Genomic DNA, 16,301 nt, shown 5'->3' with positions numbered 1-16,301 from the left:
ATTAATTTTTCTGTTACTAGGAGCTTGCCTTATTCAGAGCGACGCACAATACAGTCAATTTTTCTGTTGTATAATCCATTTCGATGACCTACTTACTTGGACAAACATCTGCTGGGGAGGTTTATGTTCCAGAAACGCTTGCCATTTTGTGGGTGAGCGCCAGACTTTGGCACTGGATCGTGCTGGTGACATTTGGTGTCAAACCCTCAGTCGTGCAGGTTAGAGTCGGGGCAGGATCCACACGGGAGTTTTCGCTGAGGTGCAACCGCAGGCATCAGTGAAATGTCAAGTGATGATACCGCTTCATCCCTCACATCCATGCTTTTGAAGAACAGTGAACCATGATTTAGTTTCAAGAAATGTTACTCACAAAAAAGTGATAAATATAGTGTACATCTACTGTTCAAAAGCCTGAGGTCACTAAATGTTTTTAAAAGAAGTCTCTTATTCTCACAGAGGCTTTATTTATTTGATAAAAAAAAAAATAAAAAAAAAAAAAAAAAAAACTGTAAAGACTGTAATATTATGAAATCCTATTATCCCAATATACAATAACTGCTTTCTATTTAAAAATATTATACTTTCCTGTAGTTCATTCCTGTGATATCAAAGCTGTATCGTTTCAGTGTCATTGCTCCAGTCACATGATCCTTCAGAAATCATTTTAATATGCTGATTTGGCAACACTTTACAATAAGGTTCATTAGTTAACTACATTAGTTAACATGAACTAAGAGCGAATAATACTTCTACAGCATTTATTAATCTTAGTTAATGTTAATTTCAGCATTTACTAATTAATATTATTAATAATGCACTGTGAACTAACATGAACAAACAATGAATGACTGTATTTTTATTAACTAACATTAATAAAGATTTATAAATAGTGTAATCAATGTATTGTTCATTGTTCGTTCATGTTCATGTTCATAACTAATGACACCTCATTGTAAAGCGTTTCCACTGATTTTGTATGGATTATTATCATTAATGTTGAAATATTTTTGCAGAAACCATAAGGTTTTATTTTTTCCCCCGAGGATAGAAAGTTGAAAAGAACACTATTTTATTTAAAATGTGTATATATATATATATAATTATTTAGCAAGCTTGTAACCACCTACATCAATGATTTAAAATGTAATAATTTACCATAGAAATATTATTACTGTAATGTTTATTTAGCCCCAGCTGTGGTTCGATGCCCTTAGAACATTGCATGCTTGTTTAGAATCACCTGTCGCATGTGCTCAGCAGGTTTTATGAAGCTTTGAGCTTTCTTTAAGGGTTTATAGGATTTTGGATAAATTTGGATAGGCCCCTTTTCTAAACGACCCAGTTATGGCTTCCCAAAGGGTAAATTTCAACATTTTTTTTTTTTTTTGATAATTATTGGCCTAGAGAGTCCAAAGAACTATACTGCAGTGTTTTTCAATCATTTAACAAACAATTTGATTGACAGCAGTGGTTCTAGAGGCAAAGCTGTCCTCAATGAGGAATTCTATCATATTATATGAATAATCACATGTATGCATGTAGGCCTACCGAGTTTCATTCTGATCGCCCTCCGTTAACCTTGTCTAACAGGTGCTTAAACTTCGTCAACCAATGGTGACCATGTGTTTTGAGATACGGAAATGTACTTGTAGACACTTGTGGCACTTTGGACCAAGACCGTGCACACTAATTTTCATGCTGAAACGACAAATGGTTGTGCAGTTATAGCCATGTTTTTTTTCCTCTTATGGCACCACCAAATGGCCAAGCTCTGCATTTTTTTTCCTGTGACCTTAGAATGAGCTCTTACAGAAGTGTTCTGCATTTGGCTGAGATATCTCATTCGGTTATAGGCATTTATAGGCATTATAGGCATTTTACTAAAAGTGACCCTGCCCCTTTCAAACATTTTGGCATCCCTTTGCGACGGCAAGTCGAAAGTTCAGCTTTTTTTTTTGATAATTTTTGATAATCACTTTCCAGAGAATCTTTCTGCACTGGTTTGATTCCGATCAGGTGAAAAACCTAGGACTACTTTGCAAAACAAGGTTTTTCCAAAACTTGGAAATACCCAAAAATTTCGCCAGGCTCATGACTAGTTTGCAAAAGTGTATTTTTCAAAAAAATGCAAAATACCCAAAGGCATGCATTTATTCCGGCCTAAGCCTGGGATTCTGACGACATAAGACACTTGAGCCTGCGACTGACGGTTTAGGACTTATGAGCGGTTTTGTACTTTTGTTCGCTGTAGCGCCCCCAGTCAGGCCGATTGGGGTGAGTCTTGGTCACGTTGTTGGCGGTGTGAATACTACCCTCCCTCCAAGTTTCAAGTCTCTACGACTTACGATTTGGTCTGCACAATCAGGTTTACGGGGAGATCGCTGATCTGTGACCATTCTAACAGTTACAATAGAGTGTCAGCGCTACATGCTTGAAGCCCTAAATATTAAATTAAAATACTGTTAAATGTTATAGTATATAACATACAGTGGGCCCCAAAAAATAAAAATCTAATTTTAACCACATTTTACTAATTTTAGCCATTTTAAATGAAAAAAAAGTGTCAAATTATTATAAAATATTTCATATTCTGAACTCTTTCAAAGTCAAAAGTTCTTGCTTACATTATTTTACCAGCATACCAAACACAATTTTAGGGTTTTTGGGTTTAAATTAGGTGGCATTAACTACTATGTACTTACATTTAAATTAATCATTTGATACAGTGCACTTATTGTTCATACATGTTTTTACATATTCAAAAAAAAAAAAAAAAAAAAAAAAAAAAAAAACCCTGCATGTAATTACATCTGTAATTAATTTCTGTAATTACATTACATTACACAGTTGACCCATACCTTACACTTTAACTCACCCTTAAACCTACCCATACCACCAAACCTGTCCCTAACCTTACCGTATCCCACCTTAATAGCAGTAAAAGTGTTTTGCAATACAATATGAACACAGTAAGTACACTGAACTTATTTTTGATGTAGTTAAGGCCACCTAATATAAAGAGGGACCAAATTTTTAAATTCATTTTTAAAACTGAATCCAATACTTACACTGACAACTGTATATTTTCACAAATTCTGGAAAACACTGTGGCCCTATGTAAAAATTAACCTGCAAATTAAGATGCAGATTTATTAAGTTATGGCATTTAAGAGACACTCTTCATTAAGGTATAAAGTTCTCTTTTTAGGATCTATCTAAAATCTGTTAACTCTGCACTAATGTCATTTGTGATGGATCAGGGGTAGAAATGTGCTTAGGCGCAGCAGAGAGTGGTTTACGGATGGCTAACTCTTAGCTGACGCGCGTGTCAGTAAGATAGCAGGAGCGTTTACAAAAAAACAGTTTAATCATCAGGCATTAGTGCTCACGTTACACTCTAATTAATCAAGCGAGCACCATTACACTTCACTAAATACCAGAGCGGCTAATAAACACAGACAGTTAATCTTTCTCTCCGCGGGCCTCCCCTCTCCATCGCTTCAGGGTGGCTTCATGTTGTTTTTCTCACTGGACTCATGACGTGTATTGATGTCAATGCTGAGCTGAAAAATGCTCTAACTTTTCCCCCTGCACTCAAACGCCTGAGACATCCAATAACATTTCAGTTTCACCTGAAGGGTATCGACGTTTTCTTCAGAGAAAGAAGAGCCGCGCACAAAGAGACGAGTGTAACTTCTCCCAGTCATTACGAAACGCGGCGCTTCTGCTCCTTCAGATAAGCAGGTCGCTGAAGAACTTCGCTTTCCCCTCTGTGGTTAATCAGCGAACACAGAGCAGAACGCTCCGTATGGTTTCTTTTAACTAACAAGGCTTTAATTACTAGACGCTTTCAATCTCCAGACAAGAAAGTGACCCCTGAGGTCTCGTCCCAGAGAGAGAGGAGAGCTCAACCCTGAAGTGATCCTCTAACATGGCTTCTGATGAGCTTCCACTGTGGTTTGGCTGGAAGCAGCCAGTTTGATAAAAACGATCGTGGTTTTTGGCAAGAAGGATGAAGGTTTGGTTATATCTGAACCAGAGAGGAATGTTTGCTTTAGGCTTTATATCCCCTTGAGACTAATTAAAGAATTAATTAGATATTCGAAGATGGTCCTTGAATAATTCTACTGTGGTTTGCGTGTTGTCATGATGCCTGAGCTTTGATAACGGCTTGGAAAACATGCAAATGAATTGTGATTGTCTGAATTCACACAGATGAAGTGACCATGGAGGAAGTTGGGCAGGCCGCCCAGCTCAGGGCTGGAGAGCTCATTATCATTGTGGTGGTTCTCGTCATGTGGGCAGGTAAGAATGCGACCAGCGATCAAGCAGTTTGCCGGTGAGAATCATCTTATCGTTGACACATTGCCTACATTCACACAAATGTATTTCCACATTTAAAAGCCACCTAGATTAAATTTGAAAATGTCAGATTGAATGTGATTTCTTCTGTTCACACTTCGATTAACAGTCACATGTGAAGAAAAAGAATATGTAGGTTACAGAATCAATGCTATAGAATACAACATTTCTAAAACTCAAAAAATGTATAGTTTTTAAAAAGTTTGGTAACACTTTACAATAAGGGGCCATTTGTTAATATTAGTCAATGTATTAATTAACTTGAACGCACAATGGACAATACATTTATTACACTATTATTCTTTGTTGATGTTAATTAATAAAAAATGAAGTCATCCATTGTTTGTTCATGTTAGTTAAAGGAGAAGTCCACTTCCAGAACAACAATTTACAAATAATGTACTCACCCCCTTGTCATCCAAGATGTTCATGTCTTTCTTTCTTCTGTTGTTATAAATTACATTTTTTGAGGAAAACATTTCAGGATTATACTCCTTATAATGGACTGCTATGGTGCCCCGAGTTTGAACTTCCAAAAGGCAGTGTAAATGCGGCTTCAAACCATCCTAAATGTAGTTGTAAACGATCCCAGCTGAGGAAGAAGGGTCTTATGTACTGAAACGATCGGTCATTTTCATAAAAATAATACAATTTATATACTTTTTAATGCCAAACGCTCGTCTTGTCTTGCTCCTCCCGACCTGTTTTTCTGGTTCATGACAGTTAGGGTATGTCGAAAAACTCCCATCTCATATTCTCCCTCAACTTCAAAATCATCCTAAATCGCTGTTTTACCTTTTTTGTTAAGGGTGTTTGATCTTCTTTGCATGTTCACTTTGCAAAGACTGGGTCTGAACTTCTGCAGCAATGTAGGGTGATTTTGAAATAATTTTTGAAGTTGACATACCCCAACTGTCTTGAGCCAGAGTACACAGAGTTCAGGGAGAGTAAGACAAGACGAGCGTTTGAGATTAAAAAGTATTTAATGTTTTTCGCTAGATAAGACCCTTCTTCCTTGGTTGGGATAGTTTACAACTGCATTTGGGATCGTTTGAAGCCGTATTTAAACTGAATTTTGGAAGTTCAAACTCGGGGCACCATACCAATCCATTATATGGAGTGCATTAACTAATGTTAACAAACACAACTTTGTTATTTTTAAAGGAGAAGTTCACTTCCATAACAAAAAATGTACAGATTATTTACTCACCCACTTGTCACTCAAGATGTTTGTGTCTTTATTTCTTCAGTCAATATGAAATTATGTTTTTTGAGGAGAAAAATTTCAGGAATTATCTGAATATAATGGACTTCAATGGTGCCCCCAAGTTTGAACTTCCAAAATGCATTTGAATGCAGCTTCAAATGGGTCTAAAGAAGGAAGAAGGGTCTTATCTAGTGAAACTATCTAGCGAAAGTGAACTGTTTTTTTTTGTCCAGGTCAATACAGTCAATAAAGTTAGGGTATGTCAAAAAAACTCCCATCTCGCTTTCTTCCCCAACTTTAAAATCGTCCTACATCGCTGCAGAAGTACTGACCCAGTGACCCAAGTGAACATGCAAAGAACATTAAACGGCCTTTACAAAAACAAAATTAAAAATAGCGATGTAGGACAATTTTGATGTTGAAGAAGAAACAAGACAGAGTTTTTCGACCTACCCTAAATGCATCGACCCGGATTGCATAGACTACACATAGGCATCGCAGAGACGAGACAAGATGAGCATTTGAGGTTAGAAAGTATATAAATTGTCAATTTGTGTAAAAAATGACTGATCGTTTCACTAGATAAGACCCTTCTTCCTTGACTGGAATCATTTAGAGCTCTTTGAACTTGGGGGCACCATTGAAGTCCACTATATGGCGAGAATTTCTGGAATGTTTATCTGGAGTAAATCATCTGTTCTGGAGTAAATCATCTGTAATTTTTTTGTTCTGGAAGTGAACTTCTCCTTTAACAATGCATTAGTAAATGTTAAAAAGTAACAAACTAAGATCAATAAGCGCTGTAGAATAGGGAAGTAATGATATTATCATGGTCACATGACGATATGAAATGATAGGTCTTCCAAGCAAAAAGTGTAGTTTTTAAAATATATTTAAACTCCTCATTCTAATACAAAAGGTCTTTGAAGTTGTGCTTCGGGTCATTATGCTTTGGCACAGTATCTGTCAAACGAACTAAAACCGAATGCACAATATGGCTTAATCCCTTCGTTTTCCGATCAGCTCATTATTCGGTATTTTCCGCGCCTCAGAAAGGATCAGTTCACTGTGAATGAATGTTTAGGGTGCATTTGGAAACGCAACAGCCACCAGTTAAGCTTTATTTTCGCAACAGATGATTACAGCATTTCACAAGATTTGTAGTGAGACGTTTTTTGTAAGCCTGTTTCACTGAAGCTGGGGGTTTCCTTCAAAATAAGAGCTCTACTGCTGTTTCGGTCAATATAAGCTTATAAGTGCAGTATGAATTGCTGACAGCTAATGGTTTAAACGCAGTTTAAATTTAAAATATCTCTTTCAAGTGTAGAAATTAGGAAAGGAGTATTGTGATTTCCCTACTGTAGTGTAAAGCAAAAAAAATAATATACCTATTAAAAACTCATTTTTTATTTATTTTACAGTGCAGTTGTTTTACAATGTATGGCAATATTACAATATTACTGTCATTGTTGTTATTATTATTAATATTATTATATTCTAATTTGTTTGGCTTCCTAAAACAACAGACAATATATCACAACTAAAAAGAGGGTTGAGTCCCCTTCGAAGTTCAGGTACAATCTGCTGACTTCTTTTTTTTCACAGCCGAACACAACTAGTCATTTCCAATCATATCGCGATGGAGGCACTGCCTCCTCTCATGTGACTTTCCCCCATTCATTCTCAATTACCCCCGACCAAACTCAAGACATGCTTTAGGGGGTCTGTTAAAACTCAATGGACTCAGGGGAGGCGAGAGAGACACAGACTCACGCTGTAACTTTTTCTGCTGGTGTTGCTGTAGGACAGTGTTTTTTAGTAAAACAAGTGATGTATACTCTTTAGAATGTTATATTTTGTAATATTGGTGTTTTTTTCTCATCCAATATTTTGAGGAGAAACTGCCTCCCTTGCCTCCTTGGAGAAAACGCCCGTTTCTACTTCAAAATTTCACGTTTACTTCAGTGTGTTACTTGCCGTTTCTTTGCAATAGTTGCAGTGTCTTTCATTCACATTCTGGAAGTTTTATGACATTTCTAACTTCTTGTGTGTACATATGCAAATGATGGGATTTCAATAAAAAAGTCATTAAGTTGGGCTTATAAAGTTTTCAAGATCTGTAGTCTGTGGTCATAAACCCTTTCTTTCTTGTAGAGCAGAGAAATTGCGAGAATTTTGTTTTATGTTATAATTGGGTCTTAGAGGCCTTCCTTATCTTTTTTATAATCCATATCAAGCCTTTGAGAAGTCTGGAGAATAAATCATCAAATGGGACAGTACCAGCACAACGTAAACTCAAGGCCGAAGCGCAGCTCATCATCCTGTTCTAGTCTGGCTATAATTGATATGTTATTATTTGGGACAGAATCATGGTGCAATCCATCATTACATATTTCCTTTCCTTTTTTCGACGACGTCCCATCCATCACGACCACTCTGCCATCCTGTCTTCAGCTCTCTGAATCGTCATTCTCTCTCACTCTTGTTTGTGCACAGGTGTGATAGCTCTGTTCTGCCGCCAGTATGACATCATCAAAGACAACGAGCCCAACAATAACAAGGACAAAGCCAAGAACTCGTCAGAGTGCAGTACCCCAGAGCACCCTACGGGGGGACTACTGCGCAGCAAGGTCTAATTACGCCTTCCCCTGTCGGCAATAATAGGCTTTAGCCTCAGGACAGGTATGTTTGCTTGCTTGTTTCTGTGCTTGCTTGACAGAATCAAAAATACTAAAATATCACATGAAGTTTGATCTTCTGTTGCTTGGTAGTTTTCAAGAAATGGTTTATAGTTTGCTTTTCTAATACAAACCATTTTACGTACCATTGATGGGATATTACGGTTACAGACTTGGGAAATGTTAATTAATTTAATTAAAGTACTTGCAAGGCAGCACTCTATTGACATTCCTCACTGTAGTTCAGACCAAAATCGCCAAACCAAAATATTAAACTTCTTAAAGCCTCCAGACTCCAGACTTTATTCATCAAATGTGTGTATATATATATATATATATACACATACATATACATACATATATATATATATATATTATATATATATATATATGTGTATATATATATATATATATATATATAAATAAAATCAGTAAGATTTTTTTTTTTTTAATGAATAATTACTTTTATTCAGCAAAGATGCATTAGACTGATCAAATGTCAGGACATTCGTAATGTTACAAAATTAATGCTGTTTTTTTTTTAACTTTCTATTTATCAAAGAATCAAAGAAAAAAAGTATTACTGTTTCCTCAAATTTATGAAGCAACAAAACTATTAATTAATCAGAAATGTTTCTTGAGCAGTAAATCAGCATATTAGAATGATTTCTGAAGGATCGTGTAAATTAAGACTGGAGTAATAATGCTGAAAATTCAACTTTGCATCACAGGAATAAATTACATTTTAAAATATATATTTAAATAGAAAACAAATGTTAATTTTAATTAAAAAAATATTATTATATATGTTATTTAACAATTAATGAATGTATTTCTATGTCTTTGGAAGGATTTTGTCTTTCAAACACATTAAACTGCACAAATTCACAATCTTTTTTGTCATCTGATCTTTTTTACCTAATATATTTACTTGAAGTACCCTGAGATTTTAAAATAAATATTTTAATAATTAAGTATCACATTTGCATATTCATTGTTTATCTGCCATTGGTTATGGTCACATGACATGCAGGTAAACAAATACCAATTTTTTTAGTAAGTTTTGATTGATTTTAAAATGATGTATTTTAATTTAACCTTTTCACATGATTTAATTAATTATTAGTTTTTCATTAAACTCATAAATCCCTTGCAGTTCCTTCACAAACACCAGTTTGGGAAACCTTGACGTAATATAAAGTTAGTAATGCACTTTATTTGTTTGCACTTCACAACAAACAGGATATATTAGTTTTTGTATTTTTATGTCAATATGGTACAAGATTATTTTATTTAAATCATTGTGATAAACAAGTTAGGTCGAAAGTAATTGAAAAGTAATCTAAAAGTAATCGAGAGAGCACCATCTGCTGTTATAAATGAAACTCAGATTCGATTCCAGAGAGAGTAATGATGCATTCGGAAAATCTCAGAATTGATCCGTGAATTGCGATGCATGGACTTATCATCGCAACCCTAGTTTTAATCATTTGAAACAATTTGTAGCTATGCATTTTAGTATTAAGTGAATTAGAAGTATGTTTATAATTGACATTTCTCTCACTTTGTCTGCCTTCTTGGATAAAAGGAGAAGTCCACTTCCAGAACAACAATTCACAAATAATTTACTCACCCCCTTCTCATCCAAGATATTCATGTCTTTCTGTCTTCAGCTGTAAAGAAATTGTGGTTTTTGAGGAAAGCATTTCAGGATTTTTCTTCATATAATGGACTTAATTGGTGCCCCGATTTTGAACTTCCAAAATGTAGTATAAATGCAGCTTCAAAGGGCTCTAAACGATCCCAGCCGAGGAAGAAGGGTCTTATTTAGCGAAACGATCGCTCATTTTTTTCAGAAAATAAAAATTTGTATACTTCTTAAACACAAAAGCTTGTGTAGAGCAGGCTCTGGGATGCGCGTTCACGACATACTATTGAATCACGTCGAAAGGTCACGCGGAACTACAGACCCAGTGTTTACAAAGCGAACGTGCAAAGACTAAAGTGCAAGAAAGTCAAACGCTGTTTACAAACAAAAAGGTACAACGATGTCGGACGATTCTGAAGTTGTAGGAGAAAATAAGATGGAGTTTTTCGCCATACTCTACCTTTTTGAGCTGGAGTACACAGGCAATGAACTTAGATGTGATTCGTAGTATTGATGGGAAGTTTAGATCATTTTACCGACTCGGACCTTTGAGTCTCGTTCAGCAAAATGAACGAATCTTTTTGAGTCATTTCGTTTATTTTATCAAAAAATATAATTAAAATGTTACGTGTTACTTCCCTAACACATCTACTGCTTACACAAACACTGATCACACTACAAACAAGACAAAACTATAATGCTATAAGAAACAGAAAAGATTAATTAATTGTTTACCTGGGTCTTTAGTCTATAATTAGCTCACCTCACCTCTTATCTGACAAGTTTTCGGGTTTGAGTCATTCGTTCATCACGTGACAGCCCCATAAGATGAACGACTCGAAAAACCCGAAGACTCAAAACAAGTGAACTAATTTCAGTACAGAACCTTATAGGATGTTGCGCGACTGAATGAATCACTCCCCGAGATGACTCGTTCTTCCCATTAAAGAATCGTTCAAAATGAATGAATCGTTCAAGAATGAACCATCACTAATTCGTAGCATTGTGAACGTGCATCCCAGAGCCTGTGCTACACAAGCTTTGGGCTTAAAAAGTACACCTTTTTTTCCCAAAAAAAACTGACAGATCGTTTCGCTAGATAAGACCCTTCTTCCTCGGCTGGGATCTTTTAGAGCCCTTTGAAGCTGCATTTAAACTACATTTTGAAAGTTCAAAATGGGGGCACCAATCAAGTCCATCATATGAAGAAAAATTCTGAAATATTTTCCTCAAAAACCATAATTTCTTTACGACTGAAGACAGAAAGACATGAACATCTTGCATGACAAGGGGGGGAGTAAATTATTTGTAAATTGTTGCTCTGGAAGCGGAGTTCTCCTTTAATTGGACTGTTCATCGCAATGTATTCTTGTCCACAAAGGATTCATGCGATGCTAATATAATTACACCGCCTACCTTTTGGAACAGCCTTTGTGTCGGACCTATGATGCCTTAAATTGCTGCCTAGGCAGTTCACTAGCTTTTGGAACATAGCGTGTCTATTGATTCCTGTGTGCCGCCGACTGACAATAAGACGCACATTTAGTGTCCTGAGCTCACCTAAAACACTGTTCTTTTACTGCCTTGCAAGCAATTGTTATATTTCCTTGAGGAAATGCGGTCTATGTTCTTTTAACTCTCGTTTTGTTTTGTCTTCCCCCAAAGTGCTCTGAGACAAAACAAGTAAGCCATCAAATCACAAAGTTGTGAAGCCCACCTCTCATCCTCAGTCAAACGACCTTTTAGTATTCCCATCGACCAACATGAACTCTTTGGTGCTTGTCTGTTTGGCACACTGACACAAACTCGAGGACGAAATGGACGAGATGGTTCCAGACCTGGAAGCTTGAGCCGTTTGAGTTTCGATCCACAGCTGAAGGACTCAAACCCCGCTGTGAGCTGGAAAACCAGAGACGCCGTACCACCAGGAGTGTCTTCGGCTCCGGTGTAGACTCACAGAGATAAGGAGAAACCTGCCACCACGCATAAACCCCAAATAAACCAGGAAGGTGTGTTGTGAAAAAAAGAAGCGAGAGCGTTTTTTTTATTTTTCCGAGCTCACCGTCATTATCAGCTCCGAACCAGGATCAGGTTTCTGACAGGGATGACATTACGATATTTCACTTCACTCCATACTCGTCGCTATCTTGTGTACTTGTTTTTTTCTTTTCACACTTCGATTTCTTTCCTCCATTATCCTCCCTCCAGCAGCCAATCACAGACAGTCTAGCTAATTTGATGTGGTTTAATTGGTGCGGTGGGATCTTTCTTCTCAGCACTCTTGCTCTCAGGGCATTCAGGAAAACATCCATAGGAAAAACAATGGACCACATCGGCCGCGTCGCATTCACCCACCTGCGGCCCAATCACTGCACATCAGCCATTGACGATGAAGACCTCCATACTATAATAGTGATAGAAAACGTATTTAACCGCTTGTGTGTCTCAAGTAAATCAACAGCTTGCTGTCTCTAATGAGCACATTACTGTACAGTGATGGTTATTTTGGTCCTCATATTACATTCATTAGCATTTTGGTCATGAGTATGGCTATTTACCGCTTTTATGTGCCGCTATGATATAGAGTCGGGTGCCTTTTTTCTACAGGCTCTTCTTTTACATTTCTTTCCCTTTAAACAGTCTTAAAGTCGACATGAAATCAAAACTGACCCTATTTACTTTCATACTACATCTTCCTAGTTCTTTTTCCTTACTGGTTCGATATCATCCTTAAAGGGTGGGTAGGCGATTTTGCAGAGGCTAGCAATAGCAAGCTAGCTTTGAAAGCATAAGATGCCCTGTAAAATCAGTCTCCAAAGCCACAGCTCCTCCAAAACACATAAACGCACCAAGCAGATGCTAACTAGCGACACGATGAGAGACGGCGTTGGTGGAGGGTTGAACGCAACGCTGTCAATTACCTCATGTCTCATTTACTGAGAAAACATTACAGTACAAAGCACTTAATAGTACACTAACGCCTTCCATTCTCGCTCGGTCTGAAATAGCGTATGAATGTGCTGATGACGCGAAAAAGGTGCACGGAGGGATGCAAATAAATACGTTGACAGGCGGGTAGGACAGCCTATCGTAGCCCTCGGACCGAGGGAAATGATTGGACGAACATTTTATGGTCCTAAGCCTTCCACAGATGATATATATATATATATATATATATATATATATATATACACATATAAATGCATTTAGACCACTTAACTTAGATGCTAGCAGAATGTGAAGAGACTTTCAACCAGCATGACAAAAAATGTTTTAGAACCAAATCACCTACCCTGATTTTAAGATGTAAAAATGCACATTTAATGTTATTTATTTATTTATTTTTCCTGGAGCCCCATATGATATGCGGGTTGGAAAAAACAAGATATCATAGCTATGAATTGAGAATTTGTTTCCACTACTTATTAATTCCTTGATTTAGTTAAATCGTGGTCACATTTTACTTAAATTAAAACAAGTGCACAAATTAGTAAAACGTGGCCACAAAATTTAACTAATTCTTAATTAATGGACATAATATCTTTTTTTTTTTTTTTTTTTAAATCCTGCATTTCATATTATGGAACTACAATTTTACACTTTTTTGTTATTCATGGTTTTAGTTTTTTTCTATTTTAAAATCACTTTTAATTTTTCTTGACAATTTAGTTGACAAGAATTGCAAAAGTTAAACCAAATATTCAAACATTTTATATATGATCATCTTGTATATTAGACTGCTAGCAAAACACTTCAGTTTACTTGTTTTCATTCAGGTGGTCATTACTGAATTTGATTTTGCATTTTTTTTTTTTTCTATCATTTCCAGTCATTTGCAGTTAAAAATGAACCATTTAATTATCATTATGTTTCGGGCTGGGTTTTGACACAAATTTGACGACTCGATTCGATACTGATTCACAAGCTTACGATTCGACTCATATACAGGATTCGGGTTCATAAACAGCTTGGGATTTGGTGTCTTTTGTGTCACCAGTAAAGATCATGATATTGAAATTTTCAACAACATCAATTTTAAAGTTGCCTTTGACACAAATAATGCCCTTTGAACTTTAAGCATATTTAAGTTGGTTTGTTTTAAACAATTCTAAATATTTTACAACATTTGAAACCACCAAATATCACCATTCTTCCATGTCCACCTTGTTGAAGGAAATAGGTCATTCCTAGTATTCAGTGTGTTTTGGACATCATAACACTTAAATTACACGCAAATTACACTTTTTTTTTTTTTTTTTTTTTTTTAAATCAATTCTTGTGTAATTAATATGGAGATGTAAAACATGTGAAAAATAATTTTGGATCAATCTTAGGTATATACATTTAAGGATCCATTTACTAAATATGTCCACCCTGTTTTCTGACTTAACAGGGTGGACACTAACAGAGTGGACATTTTGACCTAAAATCAGCCAAGTCTGAGCAAAAATAAATAAATAAATTAATTAATTAATTAAAAAAAAATGGTAACAAGGGACAGTAGTCAAATATAACAGGGTGGACAATTTTATGAGAGACAAGCTAAAAACCTTTATATATTTATTTATTTATTATTAATTTAATACTAATATTATAGAAAACTATTACTGATGGCAGACACAAGCCTGGGGATATTTGGTGGTTTAAAATGCTGCAAAATGTTCAGAATTGTTAGAAAAATTAAATTAAATTAAAAATTAAATATGCTTAAAATTCAAAAGCTGTTATTTATGTCAAAGACAACTTTAAACTTGATGTTGTTGAAATATTTAAGGCAATAATATCATGATCTTTACTGGGGACACAAAAGCAATGAATCCTAGCAATTACCCATATACAAACGCCTAAATTACACTCAATTAGGTTTTTATAATAATAAAATTAGTTGCATAATTATATTTCTACTCCAATTTATTTTTTGAAATATAAAGATCTCTCACTCTATTAAACAGCGCCAAAACAGCCTTTAGTGTTTGTATACTCTAATAGACAGAATTTGAAATCTGAGACTGTGTTTCATACAAAAAGTAACAAAGCACAACACTTATTTTGATTTGTCCTATTGGATGGACGGCGTGCTATATCCATTCATTAAATAAAAACAGGGTAGACTAATCGATTCTTTGGATTTAAAGGTGCGTTCGAGCCATATCGGAATTCCCGTTATTACGTGATTCCAACTTGTAACAAAGACTATAGAATATCCAAGACTGGTCACTGGTATCATTTTGAATCGGGAAAGATCAAGCGGCAACCTTCCGGTCTCCCTCCTGAAGCCAAAACGGAAGTGACTAAAACTGCAATTCATCGACTGGCCGCTAGATACTGGCTCCAAAAAGGAGTCAATCCCATATACTCATCCGTTTAATTTATATTAAGCCTTAAAGTTCTGCATAATGTAGGGCGCGGCCACTTGAGTGACAGGTGGATTGCCGCTGCTGTCAGCACTGTCGCACTAGACGGGCGTGGTTTCAGCAACCAGCTCCATCTATGTCCCGCCCGTGCAGTGACGAGATTCCAAGATGGCGACGGCCGACTCCCGCCCGCTAAGAGCTTCAAAAATGCTCTTCAGAAACCTACGGGTGACGTCACAGACACTACGTCTATATTTTTTACAGTCTATGGGAAAGATGCAATGCTCATTATAGCCGCAAAGTCCCGGTTGGATACCTTATTTTTCCTATAAGAGTGGGTGCAGCCATTTGTAATTTTTTTTTGTGTCTGGCTTCCGGTCTCATCCACTTCCAGCTATTTTTAGCTGCACAAAAAGCTCGTTTCGCTGCTTGATATTGCAAACTGGTGTGTCTTACATATCATTTTAATGTATTATCTTAATTATGAACACACTGGTTTGTAGTGCAAACTGTTTTACCGTTTACTGCACTTCGATATTCGTCTCATTGTTTCCCTATGGCAGATTATGAACAGTTTACTTCCACACTAAAAAAATAAGGTGATCTGAGACGTGCACTCAGTACTGTGCATGTGCACTGGCTGATCTAGCCTGAAAAATAAGCTTTTTAAACGAGTTTGATGGCTGCTGAGTGAAATGACTTGCCTTAAAGGGACTTTGCTTTTAGAAAGCGTTCACGTCCTCGTAGAGCTCGTAATTACAACATGTGAACTGGGAGTCTTCTGAGCGCTACGACTTGTACCCCATGACCGCTGTACCACCTGACCAACATAGGTTTAGGCGTTGATAGTGTTGCCATAGAAAAGCATAATTCTGATTCTGAGGACGTGAACAGCTGACGTGAACGCTAATTACGATACGGCATGAACGCAACATAAGAATCAATATTATTTGTAAAAATTAGAATCGATTAAAATCGTGAAATCAATGTTTTTACCCAGCCCTAAGCATGTTTTTCATCTTTTTTTTTTTTTTCAAAGCTCTTTGTAAAAA

At 36.2% G+C, this 16,301-nt stretch overlaps 1 protein-coding gene across 2 annotated transcripts in view; it reads left to right on the top strand.

Moving 5' to 3' along the window:
- fndc5b (fibronectin type III domain containing 5b) overlaps positions 1-14,600 on the top strand; it is a 38,834-nt gene extending 24,234 nt beyond the window's left edge. Inside the window, exons 4-6 of one of the 2 annotated variants that reach the window (XM_051136020.1) lie at positions 4,216-4,305; positions 8,066-8,251; positions 11,561-14,600. In XM_051136020.1, the coding sequence (XP_050991977.1) occupies positions 4,216-4,305; positions 8,066-8,205 (230 nt within the window). In that variant the 3' untranslated portion in view covers positions 8,206-8,251; positions 11,561-14,600. The remainder of the gene's footprint in view (positions 1-4,215; positions 4,306-8,065; positions 8,252-11,560) is intronic. The other variant, XM_051136021.1, reaches the window with a different exon arrangement.
- The last annotated feature ends 1,701 nt before the right edge of the window (positions 14,601-16,301 follow it).

Source organism: Labeo rohita, chromosome 19, assembly GCF_022985175.1.
Source record: "Labeo rohita strain BAU-BD-2019 chromosome 19, IGBB_LRoh.1.0, whole genome shotgun sequence".
NCBI lineage: Eukaryota > Metazoa > Chordata > Actinopteri > Cypriniformes > Cyprinidae > Labeo > Labeo rohita.
Note: the sequence above shows the minus strand (reverse complement) of the source record. Positions and strands in the feature narration are given on the sequence as shown.